The sequence below is a fragment of the Ambystoma mexicanum genome, chromosome 3p (assembly GCF_040938575.1).
Source record: "Ambystoma mexicanum isolate Mex_15411 chromosome 3p, UKY_AmexF1_1, whole genome shotgun sequence".
Lineage (NCBI taxonomy): Eukaryota > Metazoa > Chordata > Amphibia > Caudata > Ambystomatidae > Ambystoma > Ambystoma mexicanum.
The window spans coordinates 717,415,373-717,433,772 of NC_090925.1; the positions used below are offsets into that span (position 1 = coordinate 717,415,373).

At 44.7% G+C, this 18,400-nt stretch overlaps 1 protein-coding gene across 3 annotated transcripts in view; it reads left to right on the forward strand.

The window, feature by feature from the left end:
- LOC138580770 (oocyte-specific histone RNA stem-loop-binding protein 2-like) overlaps positions 1-18,400 on the forward strand; it is a 743,835-nt gene that overhangs the window by 701,044 nt on the left and 24,391 nt on the right. For all 3 annotated transcript variants that reach the window (XM_069651575.1, XM_069651573.1, XM_069651574.1), the window contains exons 2-4: positions 14,345-14,395; positions 15,118-15,222; positions 15,302-15,391. In XM_069651575.1, the coding sequence (XP_069507676.1) occupies positions 15,143-15,222; positions 15,302-15,391 (170 nt within the window). In that variant the 5' untranslated portion in view covers positions 14,345-14,395; positions 15,118-15,142. The remainder of the gene's footprint in view (positions 1-14,344; positions 14,396-15,117; positions 15,223-15,301; positions 15,392-18,400) is intronic.

An 18,400-nucleotide genomic window follows, 5' to 3' on the forward strand; every position in this document is an offset into this window, starting at 1 on the left:
GGCGTAAGTTATAACATAAATGATAGGCTGACAAGAATTGCATTTCTTCAAACCATTCAGTACCAGGACGATTGAAAACCAGATTAAACCAAATAGAGAAATGAAAATCAAAACAATAGAGCAGCACCAAGGTCCTAATATTCAACTATGGGGCAGCGATGCTCCTCCCTTCAATGAATTTTTGAGCAACTCGGCCCCTGAGGGGTCACGGGAGACTAGAACAGGGGCAGCACAATAATGCTCATTGCCCTTATTTTCAGTTCCACCAGTGCGGCTTGTCAAGTGCACCTACTTGTGCTATGTTCAATGCATTGTCATGGGGGTTTATCATCCGAGGGTTGAAGCATTGCCACTATGAGGGTGCTCCATGCCATGATGTTCTCCACTGTTTCCATTTGTTTTCAAAGCTCTGTGCCATGCCGTGGTTTCAGGCATACTCCATTTAAAGAAATCCCTATGCCATGCAACATATTGCTATGTGTTCCTTTGCTAGTATGCATGCCGAGTCCATGAACTTAATGGCATGTCAGTATTTTTCAGGCCAAGAGTATGCGCCTAGTAAACACTCAATCGGTACCCAATTAAATCATGTTAACCCAGCCCTAGCACATGCAGTTTTGATTTAACACCAAAAGGATTGGGCATATGTGCAGTGTCAAAACATAAGCATGATATCTGCGCCGTTCACAGCACACCATGGGTAACTGGAGGACCTAGTTGTATCGAACACAGTAATACGGAGGGGGGGATCATGAAAGTTCTGTGCAGGACATTTATTTGCAAAAGACGAAACCTCATGTTACGGGAAACTTTTTGGCAAAAATTGACACAGCATTTTGAGTAAGCACAAGCGAGATGGGTGGAAGGTATGGAATGAATCTGAACCACTGGCATTGCTCTGGGCAACCTTCCACACCACCGTTTTTTAGCCCGTTTGCGCCATTGCAAAGGGGTCCAGCCATATGCAACTCAGTCAGGTACTGCCACCAATGGTAGCAGCCCAGCCCGAACTGCAGCATTCTGAGTGTCACTAATGTTTTGTGATTGGTTATTTATAACTCGCTTAATACCCAGAGGCGTCTAAGCGCGGACCCGGGGCTCGAACCTGTGTTGCTCCGCGTTGTCTTGCTTCCAAGATGAACGTGTTACCCCTGAGCTATCTTCCACCTCCATCTCTCTCCCATTTTCTTTTCTGCTCCAGATTGTTCACACTATCATTTTCTGCATGCAGTTGTAAGAAGCTGCCACCCATCTTTTAGCTGTTTTAAACAGTTGTAGCAGTGGGCACTGTTCAGGTTCCCCTGGCCAAGTTGGCACAGGGGCTCTCCCCCTGTGCCCTCTTCTGAAGCCAGAAACCTTGGAGTCCTCTTCGACTCCTCTTTCTCCCTCACACTCAAGACATTGCCAAGAAGTCCCACTTTCAGCTCAAAGGAATTCTCCCTTTTCTCAATTTACCCCAGCCCTAGTTCTCTCTAGGCTTGACTATTGCAATGGCCTCCTCCTGAATCTACCATCTTCCACTCTGCGAACCCCCCCCCCCAGCTAATCCAGAATAGGGCAGCAAGACTTATTCTTGGCATTAAGCCCAGGGACTGCATCTCTCCTGCACTAAAAAGCCTTCACTGGTTGCTGCACGGATTAAATTCAAATCCCTTTGCATCATCCATAAGGCGGTCTGGGCCCTAGCACCACACTATCGTCCACTTTATCTTATGAAATACTCTCCCTCTAGAAGACTAAGCTCCTCAGGCTCCAACTCTGTGTGTAAAGGCTTTTGCTAAACAGAGGGCAGGCAGGTAGTTGTTTGCTTTCCTAGGCTGGCTTCCACCTATGGAACAGCCTACCCCTCCCTCTGCTTCTTGGGCAGGATCTTCTTAAATTCCAGAAGCTCCTTAAGACTCTCCTCTTTACCTGCTCCTTCCCTCTTTCACGCTCTGAAACACTTGTGTACGAGCGTGATAGAAATAAAATAAATATCAATATCTTCTCTCCCCTGCTAATCCCATAGTTGCTGCGATTGGTGTCCTGGGCCCTTACGCATCCTCAGGGTCCTGACCTCCCGCACCCAATCGGCCCAGCTCCAATCTTGCCTCTGCACTTACCACCCCCCCCGCCCTGGAGTCTCGCACTTAAACCCCTTGCGGCTCCAGGCCGTGTAGCACTCAACATTCCCAGCACTTCATCTATGGCTCACCCATGAGCACAGACTCCTCGGCCGTTACCCCCCCCTGCCCTCTTCCTTGCTGCACCTGCACGTTCTGAATACTCACAAGGCATAGTAGGCTCATCCCCCTCCGACCCCCCCGGCCCCTCATCCCCACTGCTCTTAAATATTGTTTATGTATTTTAATGTATTGCCCGCTCCTGCTCCTTCCATTGCCCTGTGGGTGCTTTGAAACAGTATTTTCTTATTGTTTTTTTTATTTTTTTTATTAAAAGTTGTTTTAATCAAGTAAAATTTGATTTTTCAACATACAATCTACATAACATTTTTAAGAATAAAAGAATGAAAATATAATCACGAATCATATACATATACAAAAATTGCATAATCACTTGCAAATTAGGATATGTACTTGTACTTGTTCATGTTTTATAAAAAAAAAAACTAAAACAAGGAAAAATAAAAGAACCAACAAGATGCAAATGGCAAAATGTAACCTGAATCTAAAACTTATCTAGTGAACTCCTTAGATGCGACTTAATGTACTGACTTTGCTTTTTAGTCCCAAGCCATACAGAAAATTCAGTACGGCATATCTGACAATTTTCAGGTGACTATGAAATAACAGATTCCAACAGCGTATTTGAGACATAGTCATATACCCAGCAAACAGATGTTCAAAACAAACATTTCTTTTCGTTTGCAAGCTTTGGCATTCAACATATAAATGCTGCATTGTTTCAATGGCAAGTTGGCAAAACCGTCACAGAACATCATTTTTTGAGATAATTCTGCGAGAACACAGGATTTCCTTTGTGGGCCAGATATTGAGTCGAAACCTTAGGTAATCATCCCGCTGTCGGGAATGTGGGAAAATAACCAAATAGCTTTCTGTTTCCCCATAGCATTTTAAGGCAAATGGGTTAATCTTAAACTTTTTGTATAGGAGACATGCCGACCTTGTTTTTATCCAGTCATCCTCCCATATCCGTTTCTTCGCCTTATCGGGATTTCTTAGCAATAATGCCAAAGAAAAACCGATATTAGAAATGTTTTTTTTGGCGTTACTTCTCCAGGATACCGCAAATGCATCGTCAGATCTTAAAAGGTATATTGCAATCATTCCTAACAACCCAGGTTGATTGATACTTAGTATACATTTTCGATACAACGAGCATAATCTCCATATATAGATGCCATAAAGGGACAGAAGTCCTAGCTCGTGTCGCAGGATGCAAATGGGTTCCGACAATGAGAGGTTTAGAGTGCGCTTCCAATAGCAACCTTCTAATATGGCCCAACATTGATATGACTTTCCCATGCTGGCCTCCGAACCGTAAAGAATTACAGGGGTAAATTTTGGTCTATAGTAGACCAATAATGGTGTTATGGAGAATTTACAATATTTGCTCCTAATGAGCCTACTTTGTGAGATGGCGGTCGTTAAACGCTGCTTTAGGTGTTGATAGTTAGCGTGCTAGTCTGACAAATTACTTATGTAGACCCCCAAGTAGATATAAGAGGAGACTGATAAGAGGTTAACATTTTGTAAGGGCCATCCATATGTAACATTCCGTTGCTTACTTTTACCCAATTACATTACCCGTGTTTTACTTAGATTAAAGGTGATACAGTTCTTTTTGGTATATGTATCCAAAGCACACAAGAGTGCACATAACCCTTTGGGTGTTTTCGAAAATAGCACCATATCATCAGCATAAAGCAGATATTTTACTTTGACCCCATTCATTTTAGGTGGATCTGCTACAATTTTACTGAGATCTACACCAATGTCTGAAATGAAGAAGGTAAATGAGGCCGAGGCTAGCAGGCAACCTTGTTTCAACCCACATGCAGTCTGAATAGGATCAGACAGAAGACCATCACTGGAAAGTTTGAATTGTAGTGTCTGTGTGTAAATCAATAAGCCACTTGACGATTGACATTTTCTATCCATCAAGTTTTTAAAAAGGAGTTCACGAGGTACAGCGTCAAACGCCATTTTAAAATCTATAAAGGCGGTATAGAGTGGCTGTTGTTGTTGGAGTGCCTTCTGAATAATACTCGTGAGAGTAATAGTATTTACCGTCGTCCCATTTCCAGGCAAAAACCCTGTTTGAAACACATCTCCGAACTTGTTTGCGTCCAGCCATGTGTTAAATCTATTCAACACTAATCGTGCAAAAATTTTGCCCGGACAATCCAGGAGCGCTATGGTTTCCTTTCTTGAATATGGGTAGGATGATGGACTTCTTCCATGAGTCAGGAATAACCCCTGTCAAAAGTATTTTACTGAATATCTGATGGAGAATCCTTGCCCATTCTTTTGGATGATCTTTAAGTATACCATTATGAAGACCATCCGGGCCCACCGCCCACGAGCGACTCAGAAGTTTTTAATACATATCTGTATATCGTCAATGGAGATAGCAAAGTGATGGGACCAGCCTAGAGAATGTGTATTCGGGATCAAGTTTGGAAAAGGTGATGAGTAGAGCTTACCAAAATAGGCTTTCCAGGTTGCATTTGGAATGGCATTTACTTGAACAGCATCCTGTGTTTTAAACGTGGCCTCATTCAGGCAGGCCCATATGCCACTAGTGGACTTCTTAAGGATTTGAGACAGCATTACCTCTCTGTCTCGTTGATAGCACAGGGCTCGCTGGCCCTTTAGCCATGTTCTATAGGAGGCTTTTAATTGTTTTTTGACTAAGGAACGATCGGTTATTGGTACAAATTTTAGGTTACGTAGATCTCTACGTAATTCAGCTTTTCTACACTGTACTATAGGATCAAAGGGATGACAATGTTTGTGCCGAACACTCAGGTCCGGCATTCTTACCTGCTTAAACAATTGCATCACCGTTACATAACAGTTGTTTGACCCAGATGACACAAGAAGCACCTCATGAAACTGATCTAATCGATTTACAGTCCATCTCACTCGGGTGCCACTGTTGTTTACGAGATTCGAATGTGCATAGGTCTCGATCCTAAAAGGGGTTACAGGTGGTGTTCTTAAATAACGCATAACGAGCTTGTTATGATCACTACGATTAGTTGCAACCACTTGCATAGATTGTACACAGTTTAAGAAATTCTTATGGACAAAAACATAATCGAGGATTGCTCGCTGTGGCCCCCTACTCCCATGTAAATTCAGCAGGAATGTCCCCCATGATTGCACCATTCAGCATCACAAAACCTCTCTCTTCCATCATATTTGACCACTTTAGTTCATCAGCAGTGTGTCCCTGTGGACTTTGTGATATCAAATAGAGGTTTAAATCACCTAATATGTTAGTTTTGACAAATATTGCTTTCAAAGGTCAAGCGATCGAGAATCGAATTTAATGACTGAAAAAAGGATTCTGAAGTCATATTACCTCTACTCCAATAAATGTTGACAATTACTATGAGCTTATTCTTTCTCTGCAGTCTAACAATCTGAAAATACATGGAGGGAGAGACTAATTTTTCACTTACAAAGTCAGCAGATTTGTTGATTGCGAGCAAAAGGCCACCACTAGGTCGGCCCCTACAGTTTTGAATAGCCGGTGTTATTATACTGTTATGGGATTCCCAGATGGGGCAATCAACAAGCCAGGTTTCCTGTAGGGCTATCAATTCATAGGAAGCCAAATCTTTACTTGCAAGGTCAAATAAGTGCTTATGCCCTCTCGTGTTCCACGAAAGTAGGCTGCCTATATTTTCGTTGACATTATGTTATGATCATGTGATGACAACATTTTTGGAGCAAAGTTTACAATCTGATTCGATTCTCTATTTTTAGTAGGTTGGTATGTCCTGATTTGAGCTTTGTCCATCACTTTACTTGTTGTAAGTGGATCTTGAAACAGAAGGAAGCCCATTTCATAAAGGGCTGTTTTAGATTGCCACAAAATATTCATCACAATTGTTGATTGAAGATGGATTTTTGCTTCAGATGGATCATTTATGTTAGTAAATTCGACCAATGTTACATCTGATGAGGATATGTCAGACAAGGACGGGATTTCACTGCATATGTTCAAGATGCTAGCCCGATTTAATACGTATTGAGGATAAGGGTCATCACGACATGTGATCACTAGGCAGTGAGACCTGAACTTGGCTTGTTTATTACCATCTATAGAATTAGTATTGGGGGCTTGAGCATTTGTCGAGAATTTTAGCCTTGTTGCAACATCATTTTCTAACGCTACTCGATTGACCAACTGGGCTGGGCCCTTCAATAACTGGCTCACATCAGGATATCGCAGCATTTGACTATCACCAGCCCCTTGGGAACATTGGCTGGTCTCGTCGATATATGCCGCAATCGAAGATTTTATAATATCCCTGATATCATGAGTCTGGACAGTAGTTTCTGGCCGGAGCACCTGACCATGTATTTGTGCGATGCCATATTGTTAGGGCAGCGGAGCACCCAAGATGTTTACTGATTTTCGGGGCATGGCTGAAAGCTGAGGTTGACCAAAGGGCTCGGCTTGCAAAGAGGGCATCGGACTTGATTTGGAATTCGCCTCAGCTTGTAAGTGGATTTCACCAAACGTTACCGTTTTTTTTACATTTCCCATTACAGTAGTCTCTTTGCCCGCATCAACACCCTGCATCATCATAGAGCCTGCACTGTTCAGTGGACAGGCGGGTGCCCCGGGTCTGAGTGACATATATGACTTGATAGACGTTCTAATTTCCTCTCTAAGTTCGGCAAGGGCCAACTGACTCGAATGCCCATCACTTGCCTCCGTGGGCACCCTGGTCTGTGCATCTTCATGGGCCTTGTTGTATGGTCTAATACCATTGTTCATAGAATCACCAGAATTAGGATTATTTGATGTTTTTTGGGGATTAGGACACCGTTCAGATTCTGGGGCACCCTTGCCAACTGAAAGAGTAACCAATTCATCCAGGGGCCCATACGGCATGAAGGTTTGAGTGGCTTGCTTGGGGCATGGTTTTGCCAGATTGCCTTTTGCAGCTTTAACAATTTGTTCACGTCTAGAGAGTTTTGATAAACTTGTACCTCGCCCCTTTGTAAATAACATCCTGGGTGCAGGGGGCAAGGGGTCTGTAACTACCGCTATTGTCTTGACTGCATTTGCTTTAGCAGGTTTAGATGAAAAAAAATGTGTAGCTTGACAATGCTGCAGTGATTACTGGCCCCTTCTCCTTAATCTGAACATCGGTCTCATGGATAGCTTTATCATCAATTCTTTTGATAACATTAAGTTGTTTGGGACCTTTACTGTTTGATGAATCTGCCCCATCCAGATCTATCATTATCATTGTCTGCTGATTGCAACCATTCAGATCTACATCGCACATTCTTTCATTGCCTCCTATTTCAGTCAAGGCACAGACTTTTATACATTCATCATTCATGAGGTTTCGGGAATCAGGCCGATGAGCTTGAACAGCCTCAACATTGGACTGAGTGCTCACTAGCTCATTGGGCGGAAGTTGTGCTAACACTGCTAAGCCACTACAACATTGTTCTAATAAGATGGTTTGATGATTGAGCTTACCATCGAAAACTTTGTAAAGCTTTGCTAAAGCTAGCAATGCAGTATTCATGGCGCCAAGAGTATTGTTAAGCGCCGGGGCTTCCGGAAATGAAAACCGCTTGGAGCAGTTCTTATTAATAAAAAAAGTCTGACTCTCGATTTAGGTTCCTCAAACCTTGTCCTTCGAGGAGTCGGAGCAAGGAAAGAGGGTGATTCCTCAATACAGTTGGAGCTAGGCATGTGATCACTGTCTGGAGGGGTTTGATGACATTTTTGAATGGGAGTCCCCCCTCCCCCTCCCCTGCAATTAGCTGCCTGATTTTCGTTCCCTGTAGTATTATCTTGGTGTAGTTGGATTAAATCCCCAGTGTTTGAACATATATACATGACATCAGCGGAGGGGGAGATGGACCCTCCCGATTTATTTAGAAACTCCATAGCTTCCTCGTCAATTTCCCCTGTCCGAGTAAGCGCCTCATGGGCAGCGCGCAAACGATGTTTGGGCTGCCACTGAGCAACAAATGGGCTCCAACATGGGCTGTGTGCCCATGTCAGTCTGGGGCATGAACTCTCCACCAGGCTGGAGACCGTCAAGGATACAAGCTGTCACCAGAGTCATGTCTGTGACTTCGCCTGAAGGGTTAGTAATCACATGCACATCAGCAGCTATCAAATTATCTCTACTAATAATTTCATTCATATCAACTGACATGTGATTCCGCAAGTGTTCCGAAAACAAGCAAAGGGATAGCATTCTCGGTAACCTCTGCCAACACATTCTTTGTCACCTCTTGGCCAGACTCAGCGCGCAGTAGTTGGTTAGGGGCCGTTATTGTCGGAGGCTCAGTTGACAGACCCGTACTACCATTAGACCCACTCTCTTCACTAGGCAACGTTTCTTGGGTATAGTACAGGTGAATGTCAGACGAAAGTGACATTGAGCGCTGAAGATTTTGCTTTTTGCAGCTTAATCTATTACCAATTTTGTTCGCCGCCATCTCTAAATTAAATAATTGGCCGGGATTGATTACAGGCATACCTGAGGTTAATTAACATTTTTTGCTAACCGTTGTTGTCATTTTAAATCAACAGCCAACAAATTTGGCAATTCAGAGGGGCAGCCGCAGCCCGCTCACACGCGAGACAGCAAGACCGCCCACTCAGCAACCACTCTTGCAAAACGCGCAGCGTTGATGGTTTTGAAGAGGTTACTGGGAAAAGGGGCGGGCAGGAAGCTGGCAAATGGCCCGAAGAACGTCAATGTAGTGGACTGGTTACACAAGTAACTTTCTATTAGGGACTTTCGCAAGAAAAACTCTGATGCATCGAGACCAACAAGAATTCCAGTTGCTGCCCGTTGAGTAGCAAGTGAGCTGAAGGCTAAGATCAAAGGTTCAAACTTGAACACACACGCTGTATCTACAACAGCCCTTATGCAGATAAACCGATGACAAGCCAATCAGAGCTGCTGAGAGGAAGCTATCAGATTTCTTATTGTATACATGCCGAACAACAAACAATGAAATAAATCTCTTTTTTTGCTATCACTGTCAACCTATGGTACCAGAGGAACTGGGCCTTGGGCAAACCTAATGGGCTCTCTGTATGTCCCCTCCTTGTACATGTCACCCCATGAGCTAATCCCAAACGCTGTGCACCTTCTAGCCACAGCCAACTCCTCCATTCCGGGCAGGCATCGGGCGCCATAGGAGCGGGAGTACGGATTGCGCATGTGCAGTACTTTCACGGCTCTTGTCCACACCCAACTCCCTATCGTTACAAGAAGCACCCGGCCTCCCGCCAACCACCCTTTCACCCAAAGTACATCCTCCAGATAAATTGGTCTGGACACCGCCTGCAGTAGCTCGACTCAGCCGTGGCCTCGTCCAATAGCCAGTCCGTCACATATTGCAGTTGTGTGGTAACAGTGCACCTCCATCCTCATGCTGCATACAGATCATCTTCAGGGCTATTTTCTGTCTACCCTGTCCCCATAGGAAGCGTCCAACTTGCAAAAGAACCCCACAGGTATATAGTAGCATACACTGGCAAATGGGTAAAGCAGTTGTGGTAATACATTCATTTAAAACCAAGGCAATCCTACTGATGAGGGACATTGGCAACCTCCCCCAGAACACCATAGACCACTGTCTTCAACGTGTGTATGTCATCGTTTGGGGAGGCGGGGGGGGGGGGGTTGTTTATATGAATCCCCAGGTACCTGAATCCCTTCGTTTCGCATTGCAACCTTTGTTCTGGTAGGTCTTGGTGGTCATCATGTCTCAACCCTGCCAATGGAAATAGGCGTGATTTCTGCCTATTAAAGGACATGCCTGACAACTCTGCAAAGTTATCCAACACCTCCAATAGCATGGGCAGGTTATGTTCTGGTTCACTCACATAGGACATTGTTGGCGTCCAGTGAGACCAGGTGTGCTGACCCTCCCACTACTAGCCCCGCTTCAAGAAATTCTTGTCTTAAGTTCACTGCCAAGGGCTCTAACGCCAATATATAGAGCATGGGTGATACTAGCACCCCTGCTGGGTACCAGCTGTACTTTGCAGGCTTCGGAAACCCACTTCCCCGTCCGTACTCTAGCTACAGGCAGGGTGTACAACACTTGAACCCATTTGATGAAACCCTCACCAATTCCACAGTTATGCAGTTATGCATGGCAGCCAGCATCCATGGATTTAGGTTGTTTGACCGAAGTGCAATTATTCGCAGCCGAATTGACTGTAGTCCATTTCGCCGTGAATCGCTTTGCACTTCTGCCAAACGCACCCTTGCAATACCCCAAGGCCAAAAATACTGAACATGGGGACATCCCCGCAATCCCCGCTCCACATGTTCAGTATTTTTTATAATTGATCGATTATAAACCAGCAAATTTCGCTAATGCTGCATCCACTCCCAATATAGAAAGTCAAAGGCTGTGGTGGCATCAAGTGACGCCACCGCTAGAGGAACTGTCCGTCCATTGGTCTGATCTATAATGTGTTGGAGTCTTCATAAGTTAGCAGAGGTGCATCCAGGGACAAACCCAGTCTTATCCTCAAGGATTAGTGAGGCTATCGCTTTGCTACCCGTAAGCAGCGCCGTCAGTATCTTCAAATCTTGGTTCAGCATGGCTAAAGGGCGGTATGAGTCGCACATGTCATCCGGTTTCCCAGGTTTAGGTATGGGAACCACCACTGCCTCCCTCGTGCTGAAGGGGAGCCTGCCCCCGCTATAGACTTCCTCCATATACTTTGAGCAGCACTGGTGTGAGGGTAGCCGCGAAAGCTTTGTAAAACTCTGTTGGGAGCCCATCCAAGCCCAGTGTCTTCCCAACGGAAAGGAACCTTATCACTTCACCTATCTCCTCCATCAGCAGCATTTCCAGAGAAGTGGCCTGTTCGTAGTGTAGTGAGTCGTGGTAGTCTAATCTGGAAGAAGGCCTCCAGCAGCTTCTTTTGAGCACTGGAGTCACGGGTTGATATACGGTCTCGTAAAATTCACTAAACGCACTATTTATTTCCCCCTGTGCTCTCTAGGGTTCCTCGCACTCATACTTTATCTGCGTTATCGTTTCCTGGGTTTTTCAGAACTACATAACCATGACAAGTCTCCCTGCCTTATCCCCTTCTGCGTGCGTAGGCGCTGTGTGCCGCGTGGTCAAACTGCCTAAGCCTTTCCCACTTTTCGTCAAGAGATTACGTAGGTGATGGTCCTTTTGAGTACCTAGTGTTTTGGCCTCGACCACCTCAATGGCACATATTTTGCTTTCAATATGTTCGTTTCCCCCTGCAGTGTTTCCATGATCCCTCCCACTCCTGCCATAGCCTCCCATCTCATAACCACCTCCAGGGTCTCCCATGTTGTGCTCCGTCTGTCTACACTGCCCATGAACTCCAGGAAGTGAATCGGGGTTTATCCCAAATGGGTCTTTAAATGCTTCGCCTAGAAGTGTCTCGGCTGATAGGCGCCATGAAAGGATTGGGGGTCGAGGGCCTCGATGGGCCCAGCTCCTGACCAGTGGAGAATGGTCGGAAATGGTCCATGCCATCTATACCGCGTCCATGAAGTCTGCCGCGTGCTCTTCCAACCAGCATATAATCGATGCGGATGTAGAGCCTCACACCTCCTTGTTTTGTTCACTCCAAACAGCGCTAGGTCTCCAATTATTGTATTCAGGGCCTCGGGTGCCGACTGTGCCGTGTAGAATCGGATCTATCAAGGGCTGGGTTCCTCACACATGATCACAGCCAACTGCTTTTGATGACAAACTTAGTTCGGTTACCTGCTGGTTGCATACTTCTTGCAACGGGTGCTCCACCATGAGCTGATCCCATACTCTTTCTGTCTTATCCCCCTGCAGCTTTATACCAGCTACCCTGTGAGATGGGTGCAAACTAAAATATTCCAACTAGTTTGTCCAATTTTCTGCCTGCTATGCCATCCATTCTTAGTCTTACTTTTTCCCCTCTTACATAATGAATAAACAAAGCCACCTAATGTTTACGCAAAGTATTGATCAATAGTTCCATCTGTACTTATACAGTTCTACTGCACTACCACACACTGTAGTTGGCTTCCAGAACTCGCTTTGCTCTATGATTATGAGCATTATGTATTGACACTGGGAGAGAGCTGAACAAACTGTTTTCAAAGCTCTTTTTTATCATATCTATTTATTTGTGTCCATACATGCAGGTCACTTTTTACTAACACTCATGCAAGGCTAGCAAAGTCTTTTCACACACTGGCACAGAGTAGATTTCATGAAGGGACGGGTACCATTTGCAAGTGATGTTTGCAACGTAACATTTTGCAGTAAAAGTTTCACTGTGCATGGCTGGCCCCTGGGTGGCAGCAGCGTGCAAATATTAAAGTAGGTTTGTGATGACATGTACCATTAACAGAAAGTACATTTAAATTTTTCGGCGTCCGTTGCCATTGGTCGAGTGCATTTCTTTGGTCAGGTAGGTAAATGAAGTTACTCGATCTGCAGGTCGAGTGGAATTTTAAAGAATCTGCAAGGCGGAACTCAACTTACTAATGTCTTCCTTTAGCAGTGCACAACTCCGGTATTGGTGCTCATTTTATGTCTTGGTTACAAATAACTGCTGATAACATTAAAATGAGTACAGCTTTGCTATCAAGACATTTTTAATTAGCAAACTTGGCTAATCCATTTTGAAAATGTATTTATAATTTGTCTTAAGGACGTGACCATGATGGGTGAGTGCTGGAATGCAGGAAGAGAGAGACAGAGGCAGGTTGGAGACGAGGGAGAATGTTAGCTAGAAGGCAGAGAGGTATGTGAAAAGGGTAACTCTGAGGTGAGGAGGGTGGCTTTTAGTTTGGTACTGAACAAATCCGTGCGGACTTTCTCCAATGTCCGGCGAAGAGAATTCCATGCAAGAAGCACGGAAGCGAGAGAAAGCAGTAGGGAGGTCGAAATGTTGCAAAGGTAATCAATGGTGGCAGAGTGGAGATTACAAGAAGGTTTGTAGAGTTGGATTGTTGCAATGGTGCCTTACTGTGGATAGACTTGTGAACCAGGAAGAGAAATTTAATTTGTTCCCCGTTTTGCATAGTCAGCCATCTCGCCTGGTTATGGTACAAGGAAGTAGTTGTGAAGTTAGGGAGTTGGTATAGTTTAACATCCAGTATTTAATGGCAGACATTTTGATAGAATTCAGAGGAGAGTTCGGAAAAAAAAGATGTGGCTGTCGTCCGCAAAGAGTTGGTATGAGAACCCAAAGGAGTAGATGGTGCACCAAGAGCAGAGGTGTAGAGTGTAAAGAGGAGAGGACCCAAGACGGAGGCTTGTGGAACACCAACATTTAGAGGAGTGAGTAGAGGGGTGGCGGTTGCTCCAGGAGACACAATTTGCGAGGTGTCTGTATTCAATCCAGTCAAGGGCTTGATTGAGAATCCCAAGAAGAGAGTATTAAGGATATCGGAGTGATCAACCGTGGTCCAAGAGAATTGGGATAGAGGATAGGTTGGAGTGCTTGGGAGAGGCGATGAAGTTGGAGATGTTCAGGAGTAGTTTCCTTTGAGTGATGGGAGCGGACACCTGCTTGTAGGGGGTCTCGAAGGTTTGGATGTCTAAGAAATTCCTAAAACGGTTGAACACTACCATTCCGAGCACTTTTGGAATAGTGTGCAAGGCCTCCATACAATAATGCAGTTTTCTGCTGTACATTCTCTGCCCCTCCTTTTCAATCCGCATGGAAATCGTTTCAGTTAATATCTATCTAATGCCTCCCTCTTTCCGAAAGGTTGGTGTTTGAAATTGTTTTTTGAGGGGATGCTTCATAGGTTTATTTCATTCAAGATCACACGCCTCCATTATGCCCCCCCACCCCTAAGTTCTAAGTACATTTTAGTGATGTTTTGCATAGTAAGAGGGAGACACAGTAGCAACCTAAAGTTCAGTCCATTTATAAAAAATGTTTGTGATGTAGATAATAGGAATTCATTTAATGTCCTTGGTATGCTATTTTTAACTGTGAAAGAAAATGTATCTAAATCCTAGAGCATGCAGTTGTGGATTTCTTAAGCTGTGCTGAAAGATGGACAGCTTCTCTTATCTTCAGATGAGAATACATTCAAAGCTAGTGGGATTAAGGAAATAGTTTGGAAAGAAAATTTACCGCAGTCTTGTCTTCTTTTTAGTACTGTTCTGGAGGAGGCAGCAGAGGGATCGTTTAAACATGAGTATAACAGGTGAGTCTTTGCTAATCTGGGCCTGGCCACAGCCCTCCATCTTCAGGGGAAGCGGAATGTGTAGACTGACGTATCCAGACAGGGTATGTTGCCTGAGTCTTGTGTAGATCCTCAAGCTGGATCCCATCTATTCCACCCAGACCCAACTGACTGATCTATTACAGGAAGGGTATTTGGAAAGCATGCAAGAGGCCTGTGATGAGATGCTATTGGCCCATTTACTTCCAAAAGTGCTGCCCCTTTTTAAAGACAAAACCTACTCGTGGAAGATCCTCTAAGCGAAGTGTGAGGTGGTTAAAGGTAATGGTTGCAAGGGAGAGTGGGTCTGGCATGATTCGGGGCATGAGGTGGGTTGGGAAGGGAGAACTAAGTGTAATGTGAGTAGTGGCATGCTGGCTGGGCAGGGAGGAAGTGAAGTGAGACTGGCGTAAAATGTATTATGCATGTTTGCTAGTTGTGGTTGCAGCATAGGAGGGTGATCATGTTTTGGAAAACTCTGCGATTGATCAGGCTGTAAACTATGCAGCATTGTGCAACGTAACCAGTGGAATTAATGGAGGTGCTATTCAAAGGAAGAGCTGGGGAAGCATGAGCATTTAAGAATTAAGGGCTTTGGGATAGGGATCTAATCCTACAGGTAGTGTTTTTCCAACGGTGTGGCTGCAGTTCGTGAGTGGGCAGGTTTACATGCACATTGGTGCTCCTTCAACCTCCTCGTTCAGTTTTCCTCAGGAGCCCCTGCAGCAGATGCAGAACCTGCCCACAGCCCTGCTACCTGAACCTTGGATGCTGGTGAACTACAGTCCGGCTCTGGAAGACTTGCTTGGGTGAGCAGTATCCTGGGCATGGTTTATTGGGTCTTGGTGTTTTGTAATGGACTTTTCACATGATTCCTGTTTCTCTCAGCATGAACTGTAGGTCCCGGATTCTTGGCTCAGAGGTGCCCTTCTCTGAAGTCTTGGACACTGAAACAGAGGACAGGAGTCCAGTGCACAGGTTTGTTCCCTTGACTAGAGATTGGCTTTCCCTGCCGATTCTGGCACCACCACTGATATATCCTGTAGGTTTGTACTGCACAGAAGTGGGTCGTTTGCCGAATTTCCATATGCAAGGGCACCCCTGCAACTGTGTGGAGGGTGTTTCATCTGCCCATACCTGCTTTCTTAGCGTGACTTTTGCCATCCATTTCCAGCAAAGGAGATCGATCTGCCACAGGATGGTTGTGGCACAGTCTTCGCCCTATAAAAGCTATCAATCTAACTTCTAACTTGACAGCATACCCCACCTAATACTGTCCTACTTGCCTTTTAGTGGTGTCTGAAGAACTGACTGCTCAGCAGTGAGGTTCTTAAAAATTGTTGCATGTGAAACCAAGTCACAGCTTAGTTGGGTGTCCTTGCTCTCTCGGGAGTGAATGGGTGTTTTTACATCTTTGTTCTGTAAAGAGTGGGCTCTATGCAAATGATTCTTCTATGGGCTCAGTGGCTTCTCTTTGCATAGGGTTACTTTGGAGATTGCTTGTATACTGCCCATGGTACCTTGAGCTTACTTTGAAAGGTCCAGTTTACGCTCCCATTTTAAACTGGATTTGTGGAAAGCATGCAAATGTGTAGAGCTTGCACCTGAGAACAAAGGCCAAAGCATGTATTAAGTAGTATGGTGTGGGGAAGGAGGAAGGTGGGGAGCATACATAAGGATACAATTTTATTTGTAAAACAGATGAGCCTTATGTTTGGGTCAAAGCACTGTGGGATAACTAATCGAGGGAGTAGAGAATGGCTTGGTACAGAACCTGCTGCTTTGACTAAGGTGTATTGTGTGCTGGACAATTGCCCCAAAGACTGCTTTTCAGTGTAGTTCCAATATTATTTCATATGCTCGGTAGTAACGCCTGTGTGGCGGAATGCTCTCTTCCTTGGTGATCATGGTGTAGATTCACTGGAGTATGGATTATTCTAGTTTATTGGTATTGGATAAGCAGCTCTAGACCTGTAACCTGTTAAGCAGTGTTCTGCCTTCCATTGATGGGTTATTGTACATATGGCCTGCCTCAATTCCCTACAACCATTTTAGGGACTTTGACTTGGGACCCTTTCAAAGCCTGGTTTCTGACTGAGTGAAGACTAAAAGGGTAAGCCGCACCTCTGAATGTTTAAATATTGATATAATTGAGCACAGTGAAGACTAATACCCTGATTTCTCCCCCTCCTTTCCTCTGTGGGTGAGCAGTCCCTCCATGAAAAGAAACCGTATCCAAGACAATTGTATACCTTGTCTCCTGTACACCTATGTATTGGTAAAAACCCATCCAACACAGATCTTTATCACATATATTTAGATAATTCAATACAATTAATTCAAAAAAGGTATTCAATAGACTTTTTATAAGTTTCCACTTCTCCTTTTTATCAGCCTTAAAATTGGGCATCATCAAAATCCACATGATCGCAATTGTAAAGAGGTCGAACCTTCTTTTGACTGTCGTTCTCCATACAGACTAAGGATGCCTGACTTTCCACTCTTTCCTTAACTTGCAATTGGGTGATAGTTGTCCACTTTCTAAAGCTTTGTAGTTGTCCCCCTTCTAAAGCTTTGTAGTGTAGAACTGGCAAATCTGTGCTGGATACAAAACGAATGTAGGCAATTTTCAAAAAGTAACTCCATGACTTACACCTGCTAGAAAACCTTTTCCAAAGTAGCCCTTGGAACAGCTACTAGAAGAGGTGGAGCAGATAGTGACAGAAAATGCCTATGCATTTGAAGCCATGAGAGCAGATGTCACATGGTCAAATCAAACTATATAAGGGAGGTCATCCTCTTGCCCATGTGGATCTTGGAGTGCTAAATCAGTAAATTGCAAACATTGAAGATGGTAATATTGCAGAAACATTCTTTCATTAATTATGCAAGCCAAACATCTGCAGGATGCATACGCTTAACTGTTAAAGCATTGAATGTTCTCATTACCGAGAGAACACTATCAGGTCATGGTAATGCCATTTGATCCAAGGTGAGCACCAAGGTTTCCGACTATGTTTGGCTCCAGTGACTGCTTTTTTTGAAGACCTGCAATGCGTGTATATCTAGATGGAGGATTCATTCCTCTGATGAAGGGAGCTGAAATGTCTGTGCAAGAGGCCTTTCATATGCTTCAGCCTGTATTTTTAGGACTTTTTCATACGTACAGTTTCTGACAAATAATAGGCACATGGTTACAATATCTGGGGTAGTCCCTTGCAAGTGCCTTTTAGCACATGTGAAATGTACTATGAACCAGATCGAGGTGAGGTAGGACTTGAAATGGGGACAATGTAAAATGGACTGTAGAGGAGTAAGGAGTATATACAGGGACGGGTGTTTTTTCACTGAAGAGCATGGCGGGAAAATGAGGCACAGATTTAGAAGGGTGGAGAGTAGAGGCTACATGATGGGGTACGGATTCTTACAAAGCCAGGTGGGGCTGCTAGCCCATGGAGCGATCTTAAAACGACTAGGTTATAAAGGGACTGTGTATAGAGGCTTCACGGTGGTGGGTGGGAGTGGTTAGAAGTATGGCTTGCATAGATGGCAATACGTCTGGTTGGGTTTGTGAGTGCAAGGCCACGGAGAAAGCTTGTGCAGCAGTCCTACTGACTGAGTGGGAATGAGTTTTGTGGAATAAGAGGCTTGATTTTCCTAGGATGTTGTGAGGCTGGGGCTCAGGGGTCTCGAGGTTTAGGCATGACAGGGATCAAACACATCGTCCCGGCTGTTACAGAGAGCACCGCCTTTGCAGGCCACCCGGCTGCCAAAAAGGACATGTCATTCACAGATGACCCAGCGGTCACTGAGAACCCAGCCAGGCGAGGGGCGACCTGGACGAGACAGCCAGCGTTCGCAGGTTGCTGTGACCTGGTGGAAGAAATGGATACAGGGATAGGCTGGGTGAAGGGAAATGATGCAGCCAGAAATCAACTGTGCCAACCAACTACGAATCGCAGAATGCCTCTAAGCAAACTGCCAAAA